Source organism: Cebus imitator, unplaced genomic scaffold (assembly GCF_001604975.1).
Source record: "Cebus imitator isolate Cc_AM_T3 unplaced genomic scaffold, Cebus_imitator-1.0 Scaffold14, whole genome shotgun sequence".
In the NCBI taxonomy this organism is placed as follows: Eukaryota; Metazoa; Chordata; class Mammalia; order Primates; family Cebidae; genus Cebus; species Cebus imitator.
Genome location: NW_016107329.1, coordinates 11,773,996 through 11,797,369, shown reverse-complemented (window position 1 = coordinate 11,797,369; position 23,374 = coordinate 11,773,996). Strand labels below are relative to the sequence as shown.

Sequence of the window (23,374 nt, the reverse complement as noted above, 5' to 3'; positions counted from 1 at the left end):
CTGGAGCTGAAGAGTTGAAGAGTACGTCCTTGAAAAACAGCCAACCAACTCCAGGCCCAGCCTAGCCTGGGCTTCTGCCTTAATGGCCTGAAGAGCTCCTGCCAGTCTTTGAGCTTCCTAATCTGTCTATTGGCAGGTTCTGCTGCCTTGCCTTGTCTCATCTCAGCCTCCCTCGCTACAGCTGTGTGGCTACAGTGCTAAATCTACACAGCTGCACAGTACTTGATGGCTTGCAGGGCAATTTTATATCCATCACCTCATTTGATCTTCAGACATCCCTGTGAGAGAGGCCAGACAGTCTTATAATCCCCATTTTACAGTTAGGGAAATGAGGCTCAGAGGCATTACATTTGGTTGCGGTCACATAGCTAGGAAGCAGTAGAGCTACAAAATCACATTACCCTCTAGTAGAAATGTAGTCACTAACATCCCAAGACAGGGGAGAGGGATCAGAATTGGATTACAGCAGAAGACTAGAAACCAGAATGGAAACATGGGACCGGTGGCTGAGCAAGCAGCCATTACTTATAGTGACTACTCTCTATCCTTCTCATCCTGCCAGCCAGCTGTGGTGCATCTACAGGGCCAGGGGTCAGCAATTCAAGTCAAGAATGGTAAGAATCAAAATAGGCTCTCTCTCTCTCTCCCAAAGAGGAGCTTCTCCCCTCCCTCATACCCAGTCTCCAAATAATCACCCAGCCGAGTTCCTCACAGGCCCCTGAAGTACCGTTGGCATAGGAAGTCATTCTTTGCTCCATCATGCCCTCTACTGGCTGTCCTGAGCAATTGCGGCATCAAGACCAGTTGCTACACCCAAATTGCATTTAGAATCACTGATTATGGAGCTGAAAGGGACTTGAGACATCACCTAGCTCAGGCATTCTCAGGGGATGGAGGTTATATAAGAGCCACCATGGAGATATGTGTAGTTTTATTAGTATTTTCACAATACAAATTATAGAAAGTAAAACTATATAAAATTAAATTCTTTTCTGATGGATCTACACAGATGGACTGACAGGCTGCTTCTCTGAGGGAAAGTCGGGCATGTTAGAATCTCCAGGGAGTATAAAACACTAGTGTCTATCAAAAGGGACAATGTGTTTAATGGGGTTCAGAAACACTGATTTATTGTAATCCCTGCATTTAAAAGATGGGGAAACAGAGTCCCAGAGAGATTGGATAATACCATAATAAATCATGCTGCCTCATATTTGTATAATAGAGTTTTCAACATGGTTTCTTATCTTTAATTTCATTCAATCCTCACAACCACCCTATGAGGTGTAGGTATTAGCTTCTTTTTATAAGGTCAGAGAGGTTATTAATTGTCCCAATATTTCATAGTCAAGTTAGTTTAGGAGCCAGGATTCAAAACCACATCTTTCTGACTCTTTCCTTTCCCCTATGCTACTTCAGTGATGTGTATGTACACTCCACTGAATGATTAAGTTCATTTTTCTTCCCCCAAAGAGACATGAACATTCATGAAATAACAGCACTTTGGAATAATGTCCAGTCCCTAGAGTGCACAAAGCCTAAAATGCGTGAACCCCCAGGAGCCTTGGGAAGCAGCAAGCTAGCCAAGATGCCAGATGCTTACAGAGCTTGGACTGGAAGGGAGGGGTTGTGAGTACAGAAACTGTAAAGGAAGGTTAAAAAACCAGCTACATGGGGACAGTTTCTAAGAACTCAGTCAGTCCTGAACTGGCTGTGCTGAGTTTCCTTAATGGCTATATTTAGCTACTTCCCTGACTGCCACCTGGATGCCTGACTGTAATAGCCTCGGAAGTGTAAATAGGAAGAGAATGGCTCCAAAACCCAATTGGTCCTGCTGGAGACCCCAAGGCCCTGAGTGGGCCATGATCCCCACCTGTCCAGGGAGGCCAGAGACAGGCCAAAATCGATTTGTTTAGGTATCTGGGTGGATAGTGTTTATTCTGTGCCAGCAGCCACTGATTTTGCTCCCACTGCCACATAACAAGACTGTTTCCAGCCCCTCTGGGCCAATCCCCAGAAGTAGCCTGTGCTGACCTTTAGTACTACCAGAAGAAGTGATGGGGGTGGGACGTGGTGGGTCATGCCTGTAATCCCAGCACTTTGGGAGGCCAAGGCAGGTGTATCACTTGAGGCCAAGAGTTTGAGACCAGCCTGGCAAACATGGTGAAACCCCGCCTCCACAAAAAATACAAAGTTTACTGGACATAGTGGCACACACCTGTAATCCCAGCTGCTTGGGAAGCTGAGGCAGGAGAATCACTTGAACCCGGTAGGTGGAGGTTGCAGTGAGCAGAGTTCACGCCACTACACTCCAGCCTGGGCGACAGAGCAAGCAAGACTCCCATCTCAAAAAAAAAAAAAAAAAAGAAGCGATGGGATCAGCGGTTGGAGGACATCATGCAGAGTACTCCATTGATGGGACAGAGCCAGGGCAGCTCCTTCTAACTCCTAGCCCATCTACTTCCCACCTCAAGGAAAGATGGACACCTTTTCTAGAAAGTCTGTTTCCTCACCCCTCAGAGAGGCAGGCCCACTGAAACTGGCCAAAGATAGACTTATAAAATATAATTTCTTGGGTGTAGGATGGATGGCTTAGAGGGAAAAAGGCTCTCTGGGCTTTGATGTCCCCCCCCTCATGGTGGGAAGGAACATTCCTCTTTCTGCAGGATGGAAAGAGAAGTTTTTCCTCCACCCTCATGTGCTGGCTTCTGCTGTCCAAAGGAGTGTGACTGCCCCTCCACCCGTGACTGAGGTGGGGCTGAGGCAGATGCTTTGCCAAGTGTGCCTCGGCTCCTATCCTCCTGGCTGGCTCTATTGCAGCCTGCCAGTCTATTCTTCACTCCCACAAGGATCCCTCTCACCTATGGGGCCCCGGTACTGGTGGTCAGTAGCCCCAGTTGCCATGGAGTCTGAATCATCCCTAATCCCTAAGGTTTTCCAGGTAGACAGTGAGCTGAGTGGTTTCCTGGGGGCCCAGGGAGGCTTTCCAGAAAGCTGTGGGTGTGGAAGAACCATAAAAAAGAATTTCTTAAGGAGAAAGAGAAAACCCATGAACCTATGAGACAGGAGAAGAATTTGGAAGCTCAGGCTGGGAAAGTAAAATTGAATAATAAGACCTAGCCTGCCACTCAGTGTCTGAATTTTGCCTGTGCAGGCCCCATAACAACAAAGAAAATAGGGCAGCATGCCCACTCTCATCCTTCTCCTCCTCCGGCAAATTCCACCTAGAAGGTATTAGTTAAAGACACCTCCAGATGCAAGGGTCAGGAAAGGAAGGATAAAGACAGACAGGCAGAGCCCAGGAGCCCTGAGGAAGGCCTGGCAGCTGCTTTACAAACAGAACAGCTTCTCTGCTTTCAAATGTTCTTAAAGCTTGGCCTTCTAGGCTACCCTGGTTGCATTGGGATGGGGTGGGGTTTGTGAACTCCTTGGTATTTATTTTCCTTTGCCTCGATTATTCTGACATGTACTGAGTGACTGCCTTTCTCTCATACTGAGATCTTTCAGGTGGAGTGCTCAATGACTGGTCTCGCATCACAATGAACCCCAAGGTGTTTAAGCTACATCCCCGCAGCGGGGAGCTGGAGGTACTGGTGGACGGCACCTACTTCATCTATAGTCAGGTAGAAGTGAGTACGGTCTTAGGCCTAACTCTTCTTATATCCAGAATGCAGATCCGGTGCAGGCCACATAGGGGCACTGTGGAACCAGCCAAGACCATCCAATGGCTAGCTTCTGGCTTTGGACGAGGGTGTGGGGGGACCGCACTGGGAGGGAATTGAAAGGAGGAAAGAGAGAGGGGGCCTGCTTGTTTTGCTTTGTTTTGTTTTGTTTTTCCCTAGCTAAATATTATTGAAAAACTGTGAAAAAGGCCCTTCCCACACCCTGCCATCTGATTCCCTCCTGCAGGACCTCAGGCCCCTGTTTACCCTCCGAGCTGTTTGGTTCCATTGCCAAACTTGAACTTGGTCTCAGCATATTCTTTGAAAGTCAGTTTCAGGGTTACTGAGAACCTCTCCCCTCAGCACTGCTGGCACGGGCGTTATAATGAATAGTACTCCTGCAGACTTTCCACCTCAAAAAGATTTCTGACTGTCTTTCCTTCCTCTTTCTCCCATTTGTTTCCCTATCATTCCATTCCTCTGTTCTTGCCTCCTTCCTGCTGTCATTCTCCCAGCCCTTTCTCCATCTGCTTTTGTCCTCTTCTTGCCCTGGCCCTCTCCCCAAGTCTCCCAGTGTCCATCTACTTCCATTCCCCCATTGTTTGCCTCCACGGGGGTGGCTTCTTGGAGATAGAGGAAGATGAGCCATGAGGTTGGGATTTTTGTGGGATGAGCAGCAAGCAGACAGGTGGACAGAAGGACCATGGAGCCAATAGATGGGTGTCACATGAGAGCAGCCAGAGAAGGTGGGCTAACAAGCATTTGCTAGGCACACTGAGCACCCCGGTGTAGCTTGGGTCCTGACCCATATATGGCACCCAAATATGCTGATCCCACCTGAAGAGCCAATGGAGGGAGTGACCTTTCATAAAATGATTTGTGGTGGTATCTGACACTCAGGGGCACATGGGCATAACCCGATGTCCTATGAGCTAAGCACCGGGGGGGTATCAGAGCTTGGGGTAAGTTATAATGGACAAGGGTAGTGAAGGATGAAAAAAATAATTTCCTCAACCTAGGAGAGAATTGGGAGTGGCCCATGCAGGCTGGGAAAATCCCCATGGCATTAGGCCACTGCGCATAAGTTAGTGCTTCCTTCGGGCCACAAAGCTAGGGGCCTGAGTTTTTCCAAATTCTTTGTCTCGTTTGTGGTAGCCAGCTCTCCATCTCTCTGGACCTGTTTCCTCAATCATAAAATGGGAGGCCCAAGGGGCACTGTGAATCAGTGAGGGGAGTCCAGGCGCAGGTGAGGGGTGGTACAAGCTGAATAAGCTTCTGGTAAGGAGCTGAAGAAGTCGCAAATTGTTATGTGCCCTCTCTGGGGAATCAGTGACTTCTAAGTTTCTCTACAAATAGTCTGTGGGGCTCAAGAGTGGAAGTCAGTTTGTGTCTATGGCACTGTGTCCACAGCTGCTATGTGCAGAGTGCTCTGCTTCATGTCAGGGCTGGGGCAGGGGCGGGGGTGGGGCAGGGCGGGGCATGGCAAAACTGCAAATAGGGCATGGTTCTTAGTCTCACAGAGTTTATGACAGGTGTGCTGTTGTAAGAAAGGTTTGCTCAGCCAGCTGAGCCCCATGGACTAGGGGAAAGACAATGCATCAGCCCGTCACCCCGCCTTTCCTGTTGGCCAGCCAGCATGCCTTCACTTGGCACTGCCCCATCCATGGGGTATACTGGCAGCTCATCTGAGAAGGTTCTGTCAGTCCACCACAGGGAGGGCCCCCCCCCTCTTTTTCCTCTCTTCCCCAATCCCTTCTTGTTGCCTCTCACTCAGGTATACTACATCAACTTCACTGACTTTGCCAGCTATGAGGTGGTGGTGGATGAGAAGCCCTTCCTGCAGTGCACACGCAGCATCGAGACGGGCAAGACCAACTACAACACTTGCTATACCGCAGGCGTCTGCCTCCTTAAGGCCCGGCAGAAGATCGCCGTGAAGATGGTGCACGCTGACATCTCCATCAACATGAGCAAGCACACCACCTTCTTTGGGGCCATCAGGCTGGGTGAAGCCCCTGCATCTTAGATTCCCCCCATTTTGCCTCTGTCCATGCCCCTTCCCTGGGTCTGGGAGCCAGGATTCTCAGAACCTCTAAGTGCTGCTGTGGAGTGAGGTATATTGGTGTTGCAGCCGCAGAGAGAAATGCCCCAGTGCTATTTATTCCCCAGTGACTCCAGGGTGACAAAGCCTGCTTGAGTTTCCAGAATGACCTTGAGTTAACAGGACAGTGGATGGAGCCCCAGGGTTTACATGAAGCAGAACCTTCTTCTTTGGTTCCATGTTGACTCTTCAACCCCGAGGTCCCTGTGATCAGATCTATTGTTTGTTGCACTAAAATGAAGATCCGGAGCAGCAGGTCAGAGAAAGCAAAGGTGCACTCCAGACTCTGGGGGTGGACATCTGACCCCAAGGGGGCTGCTGCTCCTCTCTTGGGTAGGATGGTGGCAGGGGCAGAGTAGGAAGGGAGCATTGCAGCCTAAGAAGGCCAGGGAGGGAAAGGCAGGTGCTTTTAGCAGAGACCACGAGAGAAAACTGCCAAGAGAGCATCCTTGGCAGTGGGAATGTTCTTTCTGCTCTACACTGTGGCCTGCAGGAGGGTCTTTCCACTCCAGCTGACAGCCACATTGTGGCAGCTTGCTGGGCTTTGGGAAGGGGAAGTTCGCTCTGCCTTGGAATAGTCACAGGGAATGGCCACAAACCTGCCCACATAAGAACCTGAATCTGTACATGGGTCACATGTCTCTCATTTTGTTTACAGCTGTGCTCCACACTCAGAAAACTCCCTGGGGTCCCCTTCCAATTGTCCCCATTCCCAGCTCAACTAGAACTCATGTCTTCTTTCTCCACAGAGCCTACCTCTGTCTGAGACAGGTGCCTAACCTGGAACCTGTGCTCATGTGAGTGGGATATTCTTTAGTTTACCTGGGCACAAAGAGAATTTTCCATTTATTAAGCAGTACAAATATTTTTCATCCAATCCTAATCAAATTCTGTCTGGGGACAAAGGGTTGGACTGGATGACCTCCAGAAGTCCCTTCAAGTTCTAATATTTGTAACTCTTAGCAGGTAGCCCTCACCACAGCCTTCTAAATTCCCAAACTGTAGACTGCTCCTGGGCATTAGCAAGGTAGAGGCTTTTTACCAGGCCTAGAAAGGGCAAGAGGTGAGGATAGGACAGGGATTTTGCTCAAGTTTGCTGCAACCTAAGTGGACATTAGGCCAGACCTTACCTGAAAGACCAGCAGGTGATGCAATATTGACCCAGTCTTTCTTCACTCTGGCTTCAAAAAGCCACAGCAGAGCATGGTCACTGCAGATTGGTCATGCTGCTCCCCTGAAGCCAGGCTCAGGAGAAGCCAGTGTCTAGGCACTGGGCAGGGATCTGCTCCCTAGTTCAGGTCCAAATGCGCCTTCCCCTAAACCCCAAGCTTCCCACCAGATCATATGATAGACCCTCAAGGGCCTTACTACAAACTGCCTGGGCTCAGCCTGGCTTCTGGGTGCTAGGTCCAGCCCAAACCTAGGAAAGCCAGCCTTGTACAGTCTGCTCCTCCTGCTCCTGAAATGTGTTTCCTTTTCATGAGATGGGGAATAAGTTCCTTCAGGCAGCTGAAATCCACCAAGAACAGCAGGTACTTCTTTCTCAGCTGTGCCTTCCCTTTCTAAGCAAGGACCCTTCAAGGGTCAGGGTGAGAGGAGATGGGCTGGGCCTCCATTGTCTGGTTGCTAACGACAGCCTTGCAACCCAAGGTGAGGTGAACTCCAGGCATGTATCTGGCCCTAACTCCTATAAAGTGCCTTGGACAGTCTGCAGTTGTAGCAGGAACCCACAAGAACCTCTCCTTCATGTTTGGAAAATAATTTATCTTTTATTATCTCTTTTGAAGAAGGCAAGGCTGATAATATGATAAACATCATTGTTTAGATGAGGCCCAGAGGGGTTAAGTGCATTGACCAATTTAAGTCACAGACCTGGAGCTTCAGCCAGGTCTGACTCCACAGCTGTTCCATTACACCACAGCATTGTATGGAATTTGAGGTCTAGAGAGATCCAATAAAAGTGGTAATTTGGAACTGAAATCCTTGAGGGTTCTAGGGAGAAACCCAGAGATGCACATTTTTATTCCTCAGTGGTAATACCTGTCCTCTTGGCTGCGAGGGGCTCTGTGGCAAAAGGAGTCAGACATTTCTTTGGGAAACAGCCATCAGCCTTAGAGCTCTTATGTTCAGAAGAATCTTCCTGGCACCATGTTGAAGCAGCAGGCCTCTGGGACCCACAGAACTCGTGGCCTTTATGTTCTTTCACCCATCCAAGGAACCACCCAACCATCATGTGTGGAGCTGCTGATGTGGGAAAGGTCCTTCTTTCATTACCCTACAGACAGCTTAGAGGAGCCAGCCCGGTTCCCACAACTACTAGTGTGACTCCTTATCTCTTTCCTCCATGCCTTAGAAATTTTGATACTACCAGAGTCTGTCAAGGATGGAGGGAAGACCTAAAAGAGGACTGGTTCCGAGGCCAGAGGGGTGTGAGGAGAGGGGAGGAAAAGTCTTCCCAGTTGTGCTACAGACATGGAGGGGATGACAAAGGAAATAGGATTTTCACTGGACTCTTGATTCATTCTGAACCTTCCAAAGGAACTCTAGAGGGCAAGGGATGATGAGGGAAGCAGTAGGTAACTGGGGAGCCCTATTGCTGCTAAGTCATTGGCAAAGTGACGAAGCAATTTACAGATGAGAGAATGTGGAAATAAATGTGCAGTTTGGAATTATGCTGGTGTGAGTTTGCCAGAGGACCCAGGCTAGCATGGAGAATGGGACGAGGCCATCTGTGGGCAAGCAGATGACAGAGATTTGAAGGAGAATTGCATGGCAGGAGTCTCTGCCAGCTACTTGGGCTTCAACAGCCAAGCTGGCACAAAAGACAGCTGGCGAAGACTGCTCGGCTACTGGTTACCCAGAAAAGTAGTATTTGCCTATTTCCCCCTTCATCCATCCTGAGCCAAATTTCTTTTGCTGAACAGGAAAGAGCTAGGAACCCTGGAGGTAAACGAAGACTTTAATCCATTTATGAGTGTGTGTCTTTATGTAACTTCCTGTGGATGCAAATAGATTCAGAGAAATTTAGAGCTAAAGAGGCCCTTAGAGGGAATCTAGCCCAACCTACATTCCACCCTATGTTACTTATGTAGAAACTGAGGCCCAGAGAGAGAAGATGACCTACCCCAAGTGGTGAGCAAGCCCCAACCTCCAGACTCAGCAGAGTGAGTAGGTAGAGCAGTTCCTGTCCCACACGGCTGTCTTCTTTCTTCTACCCACAGACTCCAGGCTGGAAGTGCTTGGCCCCATTCAGGAGCCTGGCCAGGCAGGGAGAGAGCAGCTGCAGCTCTTCCTCCTCCCAAGGCATTCTCCCAGCTCCAGCCTCTAGACTGGAAAGCAGAGACTGGCCTGATACCAGCAAGTCCTTAGGCTACTGTAATGCTGCCTCAGGACCCATCCCTACCTGGAGGCTCCTCTAGGCCCTGTGAGCACAAAGAACAAAGCTGATTTTGTCTTTTAATCAATTTCAGGAGTCTTTCCAGGAGGGCTTTCAGTGTGTCATTTCTTTATTCCTCCAGCTGGGATTGGGGGGTGGGCTTTGTCGTGAGAATGGCCTGGAGCAGGCCCAATGCTGCTTTTGGGGGTCAGCATCCAGTGTGAGATACCATGTATATAAACTATATATAATGTATATAAACTGGGATGTAAGTTTGTGTAAATTAATGGTTTATTCTTTGCAAATAAAGCGCTTTCCCCGTCTGTTCTTGAAATCGGGGTGAGCACTTCCTACATGTTAGGTGCTTCTTTGCAAATGATACCACACATGAGCTAGGAGAAGGACTAAGACACCCACTTCAGAGGTGGCAACAGAAGGAAGATGGTCTGAATTTCCTTTTGGAACATCCCATGTCCTCTCCATGCCCCAGACCACACTCCTGCATCCCCATTACCTTAGGTCAGGATGTGCAATCTTTTGGCTTCCCTGGGCCACATTGGAAGAAGAAATGTCTTGAGTCACACATAAAATACACTAACATGATAACTGATGAGCTTAAAAAAAATCACAAAAAATTCTCATAATGTTTTAAGAAAGTTTATGAATTCGTGTTGGGCCCCATTCAAAGCCATTCTGGGCCGCATGCGGCCTGTAGGCCACAGGTTAGACAAGCTTGCCTTGTCTTCTGTGACCACATGACCGGTAGGCTAGATGTCCTGCCAAAAGAAACATTGTCCTGGGGCAGCGATACACAGAACTGAGTCACTCTCAGCTTAAGAATGTGGCGTCTACAAAAGATACTTCAGGCCTGGGCCCCAAATAGCTTGGGTAGACCCAGCCTCCAACTCCTCATTTTGCAGATGAGGAAACCAACACTTTAAGAAGCTCACCCAGGGTCCCCCAACTAGTAAGTGTGTCAGACTGGTCTGATTCCTTCCCAGCCGAGGCTGCTCGTCTACCTTTACCTGGAAAAGTAGTATTTGCCTATTTCCACCTTCATCCATCCTGAGCTGAAATCAATAAGGAAGAGACTCACGGGAAGAAGACCAGATAGCAGCTCAAGAACACGTAGCTCAAGAGCACTCTGGCACTTTTCACAACCCCAGCAGCCTTTGATCCCTCGCCCCCCACCCACCACCATCGTATAGGTAGAGCAATGTGCACACAGTAGACTGCGACAAATCTGCAATGACCAGGTGTACATGGGCTGGGTGTTGGAGCCCAGGCTGGTCCTCTGGCCACCTTAGAGGTTTTTGTTTTTTTGTTTTTTTGTTTTTTTTTTTTAAGGAAACCAGTCACAGGAAAGCTGCAGACTATTTAAAAACACCTTATGGAAGCTCAGGGAAAATGTAATTTCTGGCACAACAAGTAACAAAGACAGCAGAAAAGCGGAAGCATGTCTTTGCCCACTGTATACAAATCATCACATGAGGCAGGCACCCAAGGCAGAGGCAGCAGCTCATACTACAATAAACACACAGGATGTTGTAGACCAAATTGACGAATGTAATGCAGGCAAATCATTGGACCAAATGGCACCCACATGAGAGGGATGGAATGATGGGGCTGTGAGCCAAATTTTGAAGCCTGTCATTGCAACAGCCATTGGACCAAGAGTCAGAGACTTGCCATTCAGAAGGAGAGTTATTTATGGCTGCTAAAAGCCAGGCGTCTCATTTCCATCCTGAGCAGGCTGGCTGACTCTCAAATAAAGGGCAGAATTATAGGGCCAGGCAAGTATAGGCAAGTTGCTGAGGGAACATCAGAGAAAATTAGGCCTGAGCCCAACCTATTCTGTTACAGCTTTATGAGATGGAAACTGAGTGTGGGCTAGTAGGTAGCAGAGGGTATTTAGGGCACTGTTTGATCAGGGACAGGAAATGGGTAAAATGATTGGAGAAGAAAATGGTTGGTGTAGCTCTCCAGATTACAAAGTTCAATCACATCCAGTATTGTTTGAACTTCCCAATAGCCTTTGAGGTAAGCAGTGGACAGATTGTTAGTCTCATGTGATAGATGAAGAAAGGAGGCTCAGAGGTGACTGATTGCCCCAGAGTCACATGGCTTGAAGTTGGTGGAGCTTGAACTCAAAGCCCACAGGCTCTCAAGGCCCCAGTCCTAGAGGAGTCTTAATGCCAGGAGATGGGGCTGTTTGAGAGCTAGAGAAAGAGAGACATGCGCAGGAATCCCAGAGCCCTCAAAACAGAGTAGTTGGTGCACACAGCATATCAGAAGATGGGCTTTTTATTTTGTCCATTGTTTTCCTCAATGCTGGTGCCAAAGCGCCTTCTGGGCACCTCTGCCCTAGGCTCTTCCCTGTTTCTTCGGACTCTCTCTCCTGTAGCTACAAGAAAAGGGCAGAGAAGAGCTGGAAGGAAAAAGAAATGAAGTGGGAAAAGGAGTGCAGGAAACAAGCAAATGAACAACCAGGACTGGTCAAATCAGGAGCAGGGGCCCCACAGGTGACTTTTGTTCTCCTGTTCTCACTGGGTCCATACCTTCCAGCCAGGCTGAAGGCTGCTGGGGATGTCTGTCAAATTATCTCCAGCTCCTGGGTCTCTGAGATGCCAAACTTGGTCTTATGCTGGTCAAACAGTTTACGTAAGGCTTCAATATAGAGTGCGTGATATTTAGATACAATCTCCTGGCTCGGATTCTCAATCTTGGGCATTTGTAGAGGCTCCCCGACTGCCAGGGGAGACAGTGAAGGAAAAGGGAAAAGCATCAGAATAGCTCATTCCTCAGAATGGACCCCAGGCCTCAAGCCCAGACTTTTCCCATCCTCACCTCAAAGCTGCCACTCATCCTAGCCAGCCTCCCTGCCTCTGAGCAGAGTCAGAGCTGACGTTCAGCCTTAGAGCTGGATCCTGTGTCCCAGACTGAGGCTGCTGGCAAAAAACGCCCACTCACCGATGGTGGTTACAGGCAGTGCATGGGGCAAAAGGCCCCAGGAGTTCTTGGTGAAGCCACGTCCATAGAAAGCACAAGGGTAGATGTGTACCATACTCTGGAACCACTTCTGGAAGCGGTTGACAAAGCCCCCAGGAGTGAAAATGTGCTGATCATAGAGGTCTGTCTCTCCAAACGCATAGGTAGGTATTAGAGCCACCCTGCAGAGCAAAAGCGTGTCCTATGAAGCCCAAAAAGGTAGGGACCTCGTTGAATGCCAGAAACGCTGATGGCCTGTGATCCCTAGGTCTGACTACAGGCTTCCCAGACCCCATCCCAGATGTGCTTAGGTCCAAGTTGAGTGTGGAGGCTCCACAGCCTACCCCTGGCTGCCTGTGGGGGCAAAGCAGCAGTAAGCTAAAGGAGGAGGCAAACCCAGACCCTCCTGGGAACCCCTGGGTCTGAAACACTAGAAGGTAAGACCCAAGGGCCAGGCCAGTTGATTTTCTTTGCTTTAACACACAAGCTAAGCTTGGCGCTCTCTCAGACAGGATTGTTGCCTGTCCCCTTGTATAGAGGGACCAGCCCAGATGAGAGGCTGGTATGAGAGAGAACAGGCTTAGGGCTGGCACTTTGACCTTTCTGCTTCAGCAGAAATGCCTCCAGGACCTGGCCCAAGCTCTTCAACCCAGAAGCAGCCTTCCTCCTCCTTCTTTTTTCTTATTATTTATTTTTTAATTGACAAATAAAAATTGTCTTTCTGATGACCATAGTTAATAAGAATGTATTGTATACTTCCTCCTCTCTCTGTGGATGTCCTTTCCTCAAAACCCCCTCTTCTTTCCCTGCTACACTGTTGGATCCCCTCCCCCAGCCTGGACAGGAGCTGCCCTTACCCATGCCGAAGGGCCATGCGCACAAAGCCAGACCGGTTCTTCAAGACCAGGGTGGAAGAGCCTGGCAGGCTGTATCTGCACTCAGCCAGACCACCAACCACCACAATGAGCATGTTGCCTGTGCCTTTATGAGTCAGCAGAAAGTCAATGGAGGATTCACTCACGGAGCAGGCCCCTGGGGGATAGAAAAAGCCAAACAGCCATTGGCCACTTCCCAAACCCCTGCATTTCATCCCTACCGCTTCAAAGGAGGGGGAGCGCAAGGAGTCTCACATCAGGCAGGTGAGCCTATGATAGCTGTTTCAGACCAGAGGGGATCAGAAGCTGGCCTTGCTCTCATGCATCCTCCTATACTTCTCCCTGGGGAGTCATTTTTTCTTTGGCTTTGTCTCCTAGGAGCCAACTCACCTGTAGCCATTATATAGTCTCTCAGGAAAGGCATCCAGAAAAGGGATCCCAGTGTGAGTGTGTAAGGGGTGATGCCAGGAAACATCCTGGAGAAGCCTGAACCCTCTGAGGAAAAGTGGCCAAACCATGTATGTGCCAAGATCCCATGAGGGTGGCAGACGAGAATGTAGTTGCTGTTGGGGGAGATGTCATGAGTCTTCAGAAGCTGTGGAAGAAAGTAGAATCAGGAGGGCTATCCCCAGGGTAGAGAACTCCTCTTTTGGTCAGAGACCTGAAAGGACAAGGACTGCTAGGGCTAGCCATTCAGGTTGCCCAATGTACAACTCCAGGGGGCGTCATTCTCAAGAGCCTCAATGTGGATGGCACCCTCCACCCCTAGCCTGACCCAACTGCTAGCACTGAAGTTGGAGCTGGACCCAGGCCTGAGTGGGGACCTGGGGCTACTGACCTTGAGAGGGAAGTAATCACAGTAGTGTTTCCACAGGTGCCAGTTCCTCACACAGGCATACCGGCGGCCACCTGAAAACAGAAGCAATACAGCCAAGCTTTGCCCATTCCCACTGTGGGCCTGCCCCAGGGTGCTCTCACTCCATGCTGTTTCCTGGCCTCTGATGTGGCAACCAAGGTTGGCACATCAGGGCAATTTAGGACAGGCCTAGCTTCTGCTTCACTAGCTGCCCCTCCCTAACCTACTCCAGGTCTGATCTGGGCCTTTCTACCACCTTAAAAGGGCCCCTTCCCTCAGCCTCTCTAGCCCAGGGAGGGACAGGCTGAAGGGTTGCCTGGGAATTGGCCAGAGTCTCTCAGGATTGTGATGAGAGAAGGGGAAAGAGCATGTGACATGTTCGTCACAGGACCAGCAGGACCCTTACCTCGCTCAGGGGTCTTCCAGTCAAAAACCAGCCAGGTGAGAATAAGCACAGTAACAAGCCAGTATTGTGTGAATACCACCAGGTAGAGGTTGACAACGATCGAAGTCATTACTGCAGGAAGCCCAGCCCAAAGTTAATGAATTTCAAGCAGTCCCTCACACTTACCCTCTCTCTGGAGTTCTGTCCACCCCAAGGTCACGCACACTCTCTCTCACCCATGCCCACTCAACACTCTCACTTCTTCATCCCAGCACCTGGCCAACCTGCCCATGTCTCTAGCCCCCTCTCCTATCTGGCCTTGGGAACCTGATTCAGGTCTAGAAGGCAAGGTGTCTCCCTCCCCAGCTGAGCTTCACACTGTAAGCCCTCTCCTTCCTGGGCCCTGCTCCAGCACTGCACTGGGCTCTCTCTGCTGTGTGTTCAATGGCAGTGAACCAGTGGTGGGCTACCAGAGGTGGGGAATCCTGGAACAGTTTTCCTCCAATTCACATCCTCCTCTCTATATCTTCTCTCTTAGGCATCAGTGAAGGGAATACCAGGGAAAGCAAAGACCTATCTTTAGCCCGGTTGGGAGCACACAAGATGGCAAACAAAGAAAAATGCAAACCGGAATAGAATAAGGTACTGGGCAATAAGAGAGGAACACTGCAGGTTAGCATAGTTAGGAAGAGTTACTAGAGATGAGTCATAGGGAGCCACACTCAGAATTATTACTGGACCCAATTTTTAAGGCAGCTGTAGGTAAGATTGTTTGGGAAAGTGGGTCAATAAAAGGTTAGAAAAGACAGAACACTTCTAATTGAACATCGCATGTTGAACACAAGATTTTGCCTTGAGTTCTTGCTCGAGCTCCATGAAAATTATCATTAAAATGTTTTTTTTTAATACAGATACACAAGGAGAAAGAGAATTAATGAGATGCCAACAGCAGATAAGAGATATCAGCAAAACATTTGCATGTAGGAAAGCAGATGGAAGAGGGGGTAACTGACTTAGAACAAAAAAAATTAAAATCTAGTTACCTGCAAGGGGGATGCCTACAAGAAGTGAGCCTGTTTGCACTGAAGAATCTAGGAAAGACTCAAAATTTGGAGGCATCAGGTGTCACAAGAGGCAGGGATGAGGCACAGGGCTAGAAAAACTGGAGGACTGGTTGAAAGTCTGCCAAGGAATTAGTTAGAACCCCAGGCTCCCTCTCCTCCCCTACACAACTGGATGATAGGAGGATTATTCCCTGAAAAATTGAACCAAACAGACTCTAGACTCAAATACTTACATTAGCACAGCTAAGATATTATATATGCAGCCAAATTATTAATCAAGTATAGAAGTGGAATAAAGGCAATTTCAGATACACACAGTCTCAGATCATTTGTCTCCCATGTTCCTGTCTCAGAAAACTACTGGAGAATGTGCTTCACCAAAATGAGGAAGTAAACCAAGAAAGAGGAAGGCATAGGATCCGGGAAAAAAAGGACCCAACGAAGGAAGGCAGCAAGCAGGGCCAGGGTTAGAGAGAGGTGAGCAAGGTGCCCAGGACACAATATTGAGCAAGAAACTCACTCTTGGGCCATGCAAGTACTTGCATAGCCCTGAGAGTGAGCACCTTCTTAAAATTTTGCACCCAAGGCGCCTCAAGGGCCCTGGAGGTGACAGCTGTGTATGAGGCCAAATTGTAACAGGAAGACGCTGGGTTCCAGCAGCGATGTGCTCAAGGAAATGAAAGGATGCGGGGACTTAGATTCTTGCCGCGTGTGCCCATACTGAGAGATTGACATGTCTGCAGACATTCAGAAGATGAATTCATGATAATAGATTTCTAATAGATAACAAAAGAAATGTAAAATCAGGCAATTAACTACAATACATTTCAGTGTATGGTATGGCTACAACTGGACTTTCTTTCTGAATGAAATGAATGATTTTCCTAATACTTGTGGTAAGAAACCCATCTCCTATATGGCTTTAGGATATTTCACTATGAAATGTGAAATTTGTGTGTCTGTTTCAAGAACATTGTACTCAGTAATTTTTTTATTGCTCTGTTGCCCAGGTTGGAGTACAGTGCCATGATCTAAGCTCACTGCAACCTCTGCCTCCCAGGTTCAAGTGGTTCTTGTGCCTCAACCTTCCCAATAGCTAGGATTACAGGCGTGGACCACCATACCTGGCTAATTTTTGTATCTTTAGTAGAGACGGGGTTTCCCCATGTTGGCCAGGCTAGTCTCGAACTCCTGAACTCAGGTGATCCGCCTGCTTTGGCCTCCCAAAGTGCTAGGATTACAGGAGTGAGCCCTCTCCCAAGCTGTACTCAGTAATTTTATCTGTGAATTCTAGAGTTTGTGAAGCTTTTTATGTAACAGTTTTCTGCCCATCATTTCATAGGGAGCTTTCACAACTGTGCTGCCTCTTCTCTAGTCTCAACTGCTTCTTTTTCTAGATAAATTTTGAAATTATTTTGTCAAAGTGCAATGATGATACTTCTAGGATTGGAATTAGGTATTTGTAATCCTTATGTTAAGTGGAAAAAGTTTTATTTCTGTGAAATATTTAGTATATAGATTCAAAAACTGATTTTAAAATATTACATTAAAAAATAAAATAAAATGAGGTAATTATTAACTTCAGGGAAAACAAGAAATTCCATGGGAAAGGAAATATAATCTTGATGAATAAATAGCTCAATTATGAATCATATTTTCTAGTCATAGGCATTTAACCAAACCCCATGGTATAACAATTTTGGGAGGATAGAGGAAGAGGACGTTCTAGTGATAGTATATACAGCCAAATTCTAATCTTCCCTGTTAGGAAGTCAATAGACAATGTCTAAAATTGTTACATCAGCAAATAATGATTTAGAAATGTGGAAGTAAATTCCAGAAGAAAGAACCAACAAAGTTGGAAAGCATTGCCTATGGGGAAGAGAATTAAGGGTGGAGCAAAGGCCAGCAGTTTTAAGGTTTTGATAAGCACCATATGACACTACTGACTTCTTCAAGAAGTAAAGAGAGGCATGGGTCTAGTCCAGAAGACACTCCCAGTTTCCTTTAGGCTTTGCTCAAACTTAGGCTGGTGACATCTTGTAAGTGTGGCCTCAGGTGGGGTGCCCTGTGATGTGATGAATCTTGGATCTACCACTTAATGTGTGTGACCAAAGACGTTGCTGAACCTCAGTTTCTCCTCTGCAAATGGGAACTAAAATACCAATATCCTCCCTATTTTCCTGACTTATTGGGAGGGCCTTCTCTCAAGGCCTTTAGGGTCCAAATGGATTCAATTGCACTCCTAGACCAAAGAGCTGAGAGGCCTCTGAAGGGCCATTGCCCCAGTCGCCCTATGTGAGCTAGTGAGGAAGGGGCAAACACCTGCAGCCCACATCTGCTGCCAAGACCAAGAGCTCTTCTGCATGTCCTTTCTGTACCTGTTTGTATACCCCAAAGTCAAACTCCAGTTAAGAATCCTTTGAATCCATTTTCTCCCTGGATACATAGCCACTCTCCTCTTTAACCCTTCTCTGCTCCACTTGCCCCCCTCCCCACCAGCTCACACTGGGACCTGATCCCTCCGTCTTGCTTCCTCCATTTCTCTCATGCCCCCCATCTTCAAATCCTATTAATTCTACTCCAATTTCTTGAATCTCCCCTCTTCTTTACTCTTCTCTGCATCACCATCACTACTGGCCTGGTCCAAATTACTGCCATCTGTCATAAATGGGCAGTTGACAGAAAAAGAAATACTAATTGCTGATAAACATGAAAAGATGTTCAATCTCATCAGTAATTAAGGACGTTCAAAATGAGGTGACAGTTCATGGTTTCTTGCCTATCACTTCTGGGTGGAGGTAGTAAGGACTGCAGATGAGTTCTCCATTCACTTTCCCTCCCATTTTGCAGTGACACAATTTGGTGGTGCCGCCATCAGCCTGAATATTAGTGTCCACAGTAAGCAGTGACTCCCACCAACCTCTGTTGGACATTCAACATGAACAAGAAATAAACATTTGTTGGGTTAAGCCACTGAGATTTCAGGGTAAATTTATTACCATGGCATACCTAGACCATCCTGATTAATACATCCTAAATTCTCCCACTTTGCAAATGAGGAAAATAAGACCCAGAAAGGCTAAATACCTTGCTAACAAATGCACAGGTAGTAAGTAGTAGACCTGGAATTTGAAAACAGGTGAGGTGAGGTTAGGAATGCCTGCCCTCCCTATTCACTGGCATGCCTCTGTGCCTGCTCTGTGCACAAGGGCCTACCTGCATTCTTTATTCCCAGATAGCTTACAAGGTCACTTAATTCATGTCCCTGACTCTAACTGGTACTCACGTGAACCGCTAGAAAGGCGGTAATGTTTTCCAGGACCCCTTCCCACAGTAATGATTTGTTTCAGCATTTAGAACACAGTGGTCAGCATAGAAATGACTTTCACAAAGTGTTTGCAGTGTAGATGTTGGAAGACATGGATGGATAAATGGTTGAATTCCTCTGGATGAGGTTTCCAGAGCCTTGGTCTGCCACCTGGCCCAACTGTCTCTCGCTGGTGGTTTTGAGTCCCTGTCATTGCAGCTAAGCCCTTTTCCTTGGCTAGCCTAAGTGGAACTGCTCCTCATCTTCCCAAAACATGCTTTCTACACCCCAGTGTAGACCCAAGAGGGCTCACACTTGCAGCAAAGCACATGTGCACACACACGCATATACACACCCCTGCATAGGCACACATCCATATGCACACATACATGCCCACAAGGACACTCACAGATCCCACAGATACCATGGCCAAGTGGGTCAGGCCAGAGGCTGGTGTAAGCAACCTTCCTGGTTTCACTGGAAAAACCTTAGCTTGACCATTGAACATCCTGCAACCCTAAAATCCTTCAGTCTCAGGCAAGCCAGGATGATTGGTCACCCTACCAAAGACTGAAGACTCACCAATAAGTAAGGCACTGAGGGCCCACTGGAAAACAGCAAACACCTCCAGAGCAGTCTTGAGGTCCTTCTTAGAGGGCAAGAGCATTGTGCCCAGGGTTCCAGTGGCTCCAGGTAAGCACTGTTCCACTGCCCAGCCCTGATTGCTCAGGAGTCTGTGATGTTTCCTCTCTTCATGTTTTCTTCCCCAACCCCTACCTAGTCTCCGCCCCTGTACCACCCCTCCACAGAATTACAGGACCATATAATGCCTCTTCTTGTCCAGTTTCTTCCAGCTGCCCTCCCACCAGTACTTTTACCCATGGCCTGGACTGAGATTGTGACACTCACTTGAACACCTGGCTAGAGAAATGTGGATGAAGCCCTGGTGTGGGAAGTGAGTAAGTGTGGGTGTGCAGCTGGCAAGAGGCCTCCAGGGCCAGTTTGGATGGTGGAGCGTGATGGTCAGGAAGGAACCTAGGGCTCAAATGGGACACAGGACTTGCATTTCTGTTTCTGAGGCCCAGCTGTCTATGGTGTCTCAGTGACAACATGATTGGAGGGCAGAGGGGAGGAGGTCACAGGCCAGGCCTTAGAAATACCTTCAGCTTTTTGGTCTGTCTGGGAGAACTCATTACTCACATTGAAGAGACATCACATGTATGTCTGTGAGCTATCATAGGTACTGGATAAATCTGTTATTGAATGAAGAAACAAATGTTAATACATATTATTCTGTGCACATGAAATTTTAGAATAGGCAAAACCAATCTAGTGAAACAAATCAGAGCAGTGGTTATCTGTGCTGGGGTATTCACTAGGAAGGGGCATGATGGAAATCTTTATGGGTAACAGTGACGTTCTCTATCTTGATAGGACTTTGAGTTACACAGATCAAAACCTCATTACTCAGTGAGTATACACTTAAAATTTGTATATTTCACTGCCTGTGGATTTTACCACAATAGTAAACAAATGTTGAACTCTCATTCATTCTGAAGTGTTTAGGGGTAAAGAATACTATGCTGGAGGGCATGGCAGCTTACACGTGTAATCCCAGCACTGTGGGAGTCCAAGGCAGGAGGATCACTTGAGTCCAGGAATTAGAGATTACAGTGAGCTATGACTGTGCCACTGAACTCCAGCCTGGGTGACAGAGTGAGGACCTGTCTCTAAAAAAACAAAACAAAAAAAAAGAGTGCTGATGTCTGCAATTTACTTAGAAATGCATGTAAATATATTGATGGATGGATAGAGGAATGTATTGATGGGTAAAGATATAATAAATAAAACATGGCAAAATATCTGTACAATCTAGGTGGTGGGTGTTCACTGTACAATTCTTTCAACTATTTTGTAGGTTTGAATTTTTTTATAATAGAATTTTGCAAAAAGAGCTCCCTCAAGGTCATAATAAGAAATAAATTTTACAGGCTGAATACAGTGGCTTGCTCTTGTAATCTCAGCTCTTTGGGAGGCTGAGGTGGGTGGACCACTTGAGGCCAGGAGTTCAAGACCAGCCTGGCCAATATGGCAACACCCTATCTCTACTAAAAATACAAAAAATTAGCTGGGCGTGGTGGCATGTGCCTATAATCCCAGCTACTTGGGAGGATGAGGCATGAGAATCACTGATAGAATGAATGAGCAAAGTAGGTCAGCGTAGGAGAACGGTCAGGAACAAGGTAGGGGCAGCACAGAAACCAGGCCTGAACAGAGCAGGAAGCTTAATGGACAGGTGGGAGGATGAGGAAAGAATAAACCCACAGTGACCTATTCGAAAGCCCCCAGTGAGGTTGGCTCCTTGTTGCCCAATCTGCTGTATCTCCTGAGTCACATTCCAACACCTACAGTCCAGTGATACAATCCCTCATTGGCAACTTCTAGGAAGACAGTTATCCTCTAGATGCCCAGGAGCTGTAATCCCAGGACAAGAGATGATTTCCTCACATCCTCTCTGCTTAGATTCAAAGAACAACATGTGCTATTCTGTCTAGTTAGGACAACTTGGTTATAATGGCTTATGCTTGACAATTTCTCAACAGCCCTTGAGCTCACTGGAAACTTCCCTCTAATATAGGCTAGAAACTCAATCCAGACAGGCACTTAGGGCTCATTAAAATCTGAACTAATGAAGATGCTGATTACTATGGAAACTGCCATCTCTGGTGACCTGTGAAGTGGAGAAGAAATAAGGGTAAAAGGGTGGATGTGGGGATACGGAATGGGGAACAGGAGTTGGGAGGTAGGGACTTGGGTATGGTAGAGGGGAGGAACTGCCATTTGTTACTGGCTTCTTTGGTGCAAGGCAATGAGCATTGCATTTCACATACATTTGATCATCACAGCCCCCTGGAGGTTAGGCACTCATTCTCTTCTCCACCCACCTCACTGACTGGCAAAGCATAACCGTTAATCAACAAGATGGGCCTATCACCATTCCTAGTGCTTATTATTGGAAGAGTTAACCTTGAACTCCCTGCCATCTAATCCTTAACAAAAGCTCACTTGTGAGAAATGATATTCATAGAGAGATGCTTGAAGAGCAGGCTGCTCATCCATTGCTGGAGACACGTGACTTTTAAAGGCAAGGCCTGTGCTTCAGAAGTTGGATCATAATCTCCAGATGGGAGAGTGTGTGTTTGGGGAGTAGGCTTCAGTGCAGAGCTGGAAAAGGCACATTCGATATTATAATAACTATGGTTTCCTTAACACAAACTACAGACAGGAAAGCTCAACATTTGCAACGCTGGTTTTTCTGCACTTTAGGCCACAAAAACAAACCCACGCAATGGGGTTCGACATTCAGAGGGACCTGTCATTCCTTCTGTGGAATCTGAAAAAGCAATCTTGATTGCAGCAAACAAGCAGACTCTACATGACCATTGCTATAAACTACCAAAGTCCAAAAGATGCCTCTTTTAGGATCAGCATAATGGTTTTCTAAAATTATCATTGCTTTGATTCATTTTAAGTCACAGTATTTAATTTCTTTAAAACATGCAAATGCCAGTAGGGAGAGTGTGAAATAGTTGCATTTATTTAAAATAAGATAGAAGAAGATGGAATAGACATCCTTTGCCTTATTCATCTTGCTATTACAACTAAAAACTCTGGACATTATATACAAAACAAACATAAGACTCAAAAAGGTGGAAAGAAGGCAGACGAACACATAGGGTCTTCAGATGGGAAGAATGACATGAATTTTGTTTTTATTTCATATATCTTAGACTTGAAGTTAAAGAAGCCAGCAACCAAAAATACACTAACAGGCACAGACAAAAAGAGTCCCAATCAAATCCTGTTTTCTCTAGCCAAAGGACTAGGAATGAATTAGCCTAGCAAGACAGAAAACTTTTAGACAATAATCTCTCTATGCCAGTGATAACCAGAGAAAAAACAACTGTAGCCCCTACCAGCAAAGACTGAGTGGGGAGCCTAGATTTCCAATAATGATAAAAGGATGCCTATACCAAGACAATATCGAGATCCTAAAATGTATAGGATTTGCAACAGAGGTGCAAAATATATAAAGCCAAACCTGATAAAACTGAAAGGAGAAATAGAAAAGCCTATAATTAGTCAGAGACTTCAAAACTACTCTCTCAACAATAAACATAAGAATTAGACAGAAAATCAGCAAGATATAAAAGAAGTCAACAACATAATGAGCCACTGGGATCTAAACAGCATTTTTAGAACACCCAACAGTAGCAAAACACGCATTCTTTAAAGTGCCCATGGAACATATATTAAGATAAGCCATATTCTGGGCCATAAACGAAACAAACCTCAACAAATTTAAATGAATTGAAATCATATAGAAATGTGTTCTCTAACCACAAAGGAATCTGTGTTAAGCTATTCTTGCATAGCTATAAAAAAAAAAAAATACTGGATGAGTGCAGTGGCTCACACCTGTAATCCCAGCACCTTGGAAGGCCAAGGCAGGAGGATCACTTGCTGTCGGGAGTTTGAGACGAGGCTGGCCAATGCGGCAAAACCCTATCTCTACTAAAAATACAAAAATTAGCCACTAGAGGCTGAGGCAGGAGAATCACTTGAACCCAGGAGGCAGAGGTGGCAGTGAGCCAAGATCACGCCATTGTACTACAGCCTGAGTGACAGAGCGAGACTCTGTCTCAGAAAGAAAGAAAGAAAGAAAGAAGAAAGAAAGAAAGAAGGAAGGAAGGAAG

At 46.9% G+C, this 23,374-nt stretch overlaps 2 protein-coding genes across 6 annotated transcripts in view; one reads left to right on the top strand and one right to left on the bottom strand.

The window, feature by feature from the left end:
- Positions 1–9,473, top strand: part of EDA (ectodysplasin A) — a 435,794-nt gene extending 426,321 nt beyond the window's left edge. Inside the window, exons 6-8 of one of the 4 annotated variants that reach the window (XM_017502826.2) lie at positions 563–614; positions 3,508–3,623; positions 5,437–9,473. In XM_017502826.2, the coding sequence (XP_017358315.1) occupies positions 563–614; positions 3,508–3,623; positions 5,437–5,688 (420 nt within the window). In that variant the 3' untranslated portion in view covers positions 5,689–9,473. Of the gene's footprint in view, positions 1–562; positions 615–3,498; positions 3,630–5,436 lie in introns of all 4 variants that reach the window. The other 3 variants (XM_017502815.2, XM_017502809.2, XM_017502802.2) reach the window with 3 other exon arrangements.
- Positions 9,474–10,510: 1,037 nt separating this feature from the next.
- AWAT2 (acyl-CoA wax alcohol acyltransferase 2) lies at positions 10,511–19,339 on the bottom strand. 2 transcript variants are annotated; one of them, XM_017502837.2, is made up of 8 exons: positions 19,200–19,339; positions 14,265–14,375; positions 13,841–13,911; positions 13,393–13,597; positions 12,985–13,159; positions 12,110–12,309; positions 11,698–11,887; positions 10,511–11,567 (listed from the first exon to the last, which is right to left on the bottom strand). In XM_017502837.2, the coding sequence occupies exons 1-7, from the start codon at positions 19,282–19,284 to the stop codon at positions 11,733–11,735; spliced, it is 1,002 nt and encodes a 333-aa protein (XP_017358326.1). In that variant the 5' UTR covers positions 19,285–19,339; the 3' UTR covers positions 10,511–11,567; positions 11,698–11,732. The 2 variants fall into 2 exon arrangements, with proteins under 2 accessions (XP_017358326.1, XP_037585372.1); XM_037729444.1 differs by having other exon boundaries at positions 10,511–11,887.
- Between the last annotated feature and the right edge of the window lie 4,035 nt (positions 19,340–23,374).

Excerpts from the sequence above, each read along its gene's own strand:
- AWAT2 (XM_037729444.1), bottom strand. The coding sequence starts at position 19,284 with ATGCTCTTGCCCTCTAAGAAGGACCTCAAGACTGCTCTGGAGGTGTTT. Across the intron at positions 13,912-14,264 it reads CTGGAAGACCCCTGAGCGAG|GTGGCCGCCGGTATGCCTGT; the intron begins GTAAGGGTCCTG and ends TTCTGTTTTCAG. Across the intron at positions 12,310-12,984 it reads CGCATGGCCCTTCGGCATGG|GGTGGCTCTAATACCTACCT; the intron begins GTAAGGGCAGCT and ends TTTGCTCTGCAG.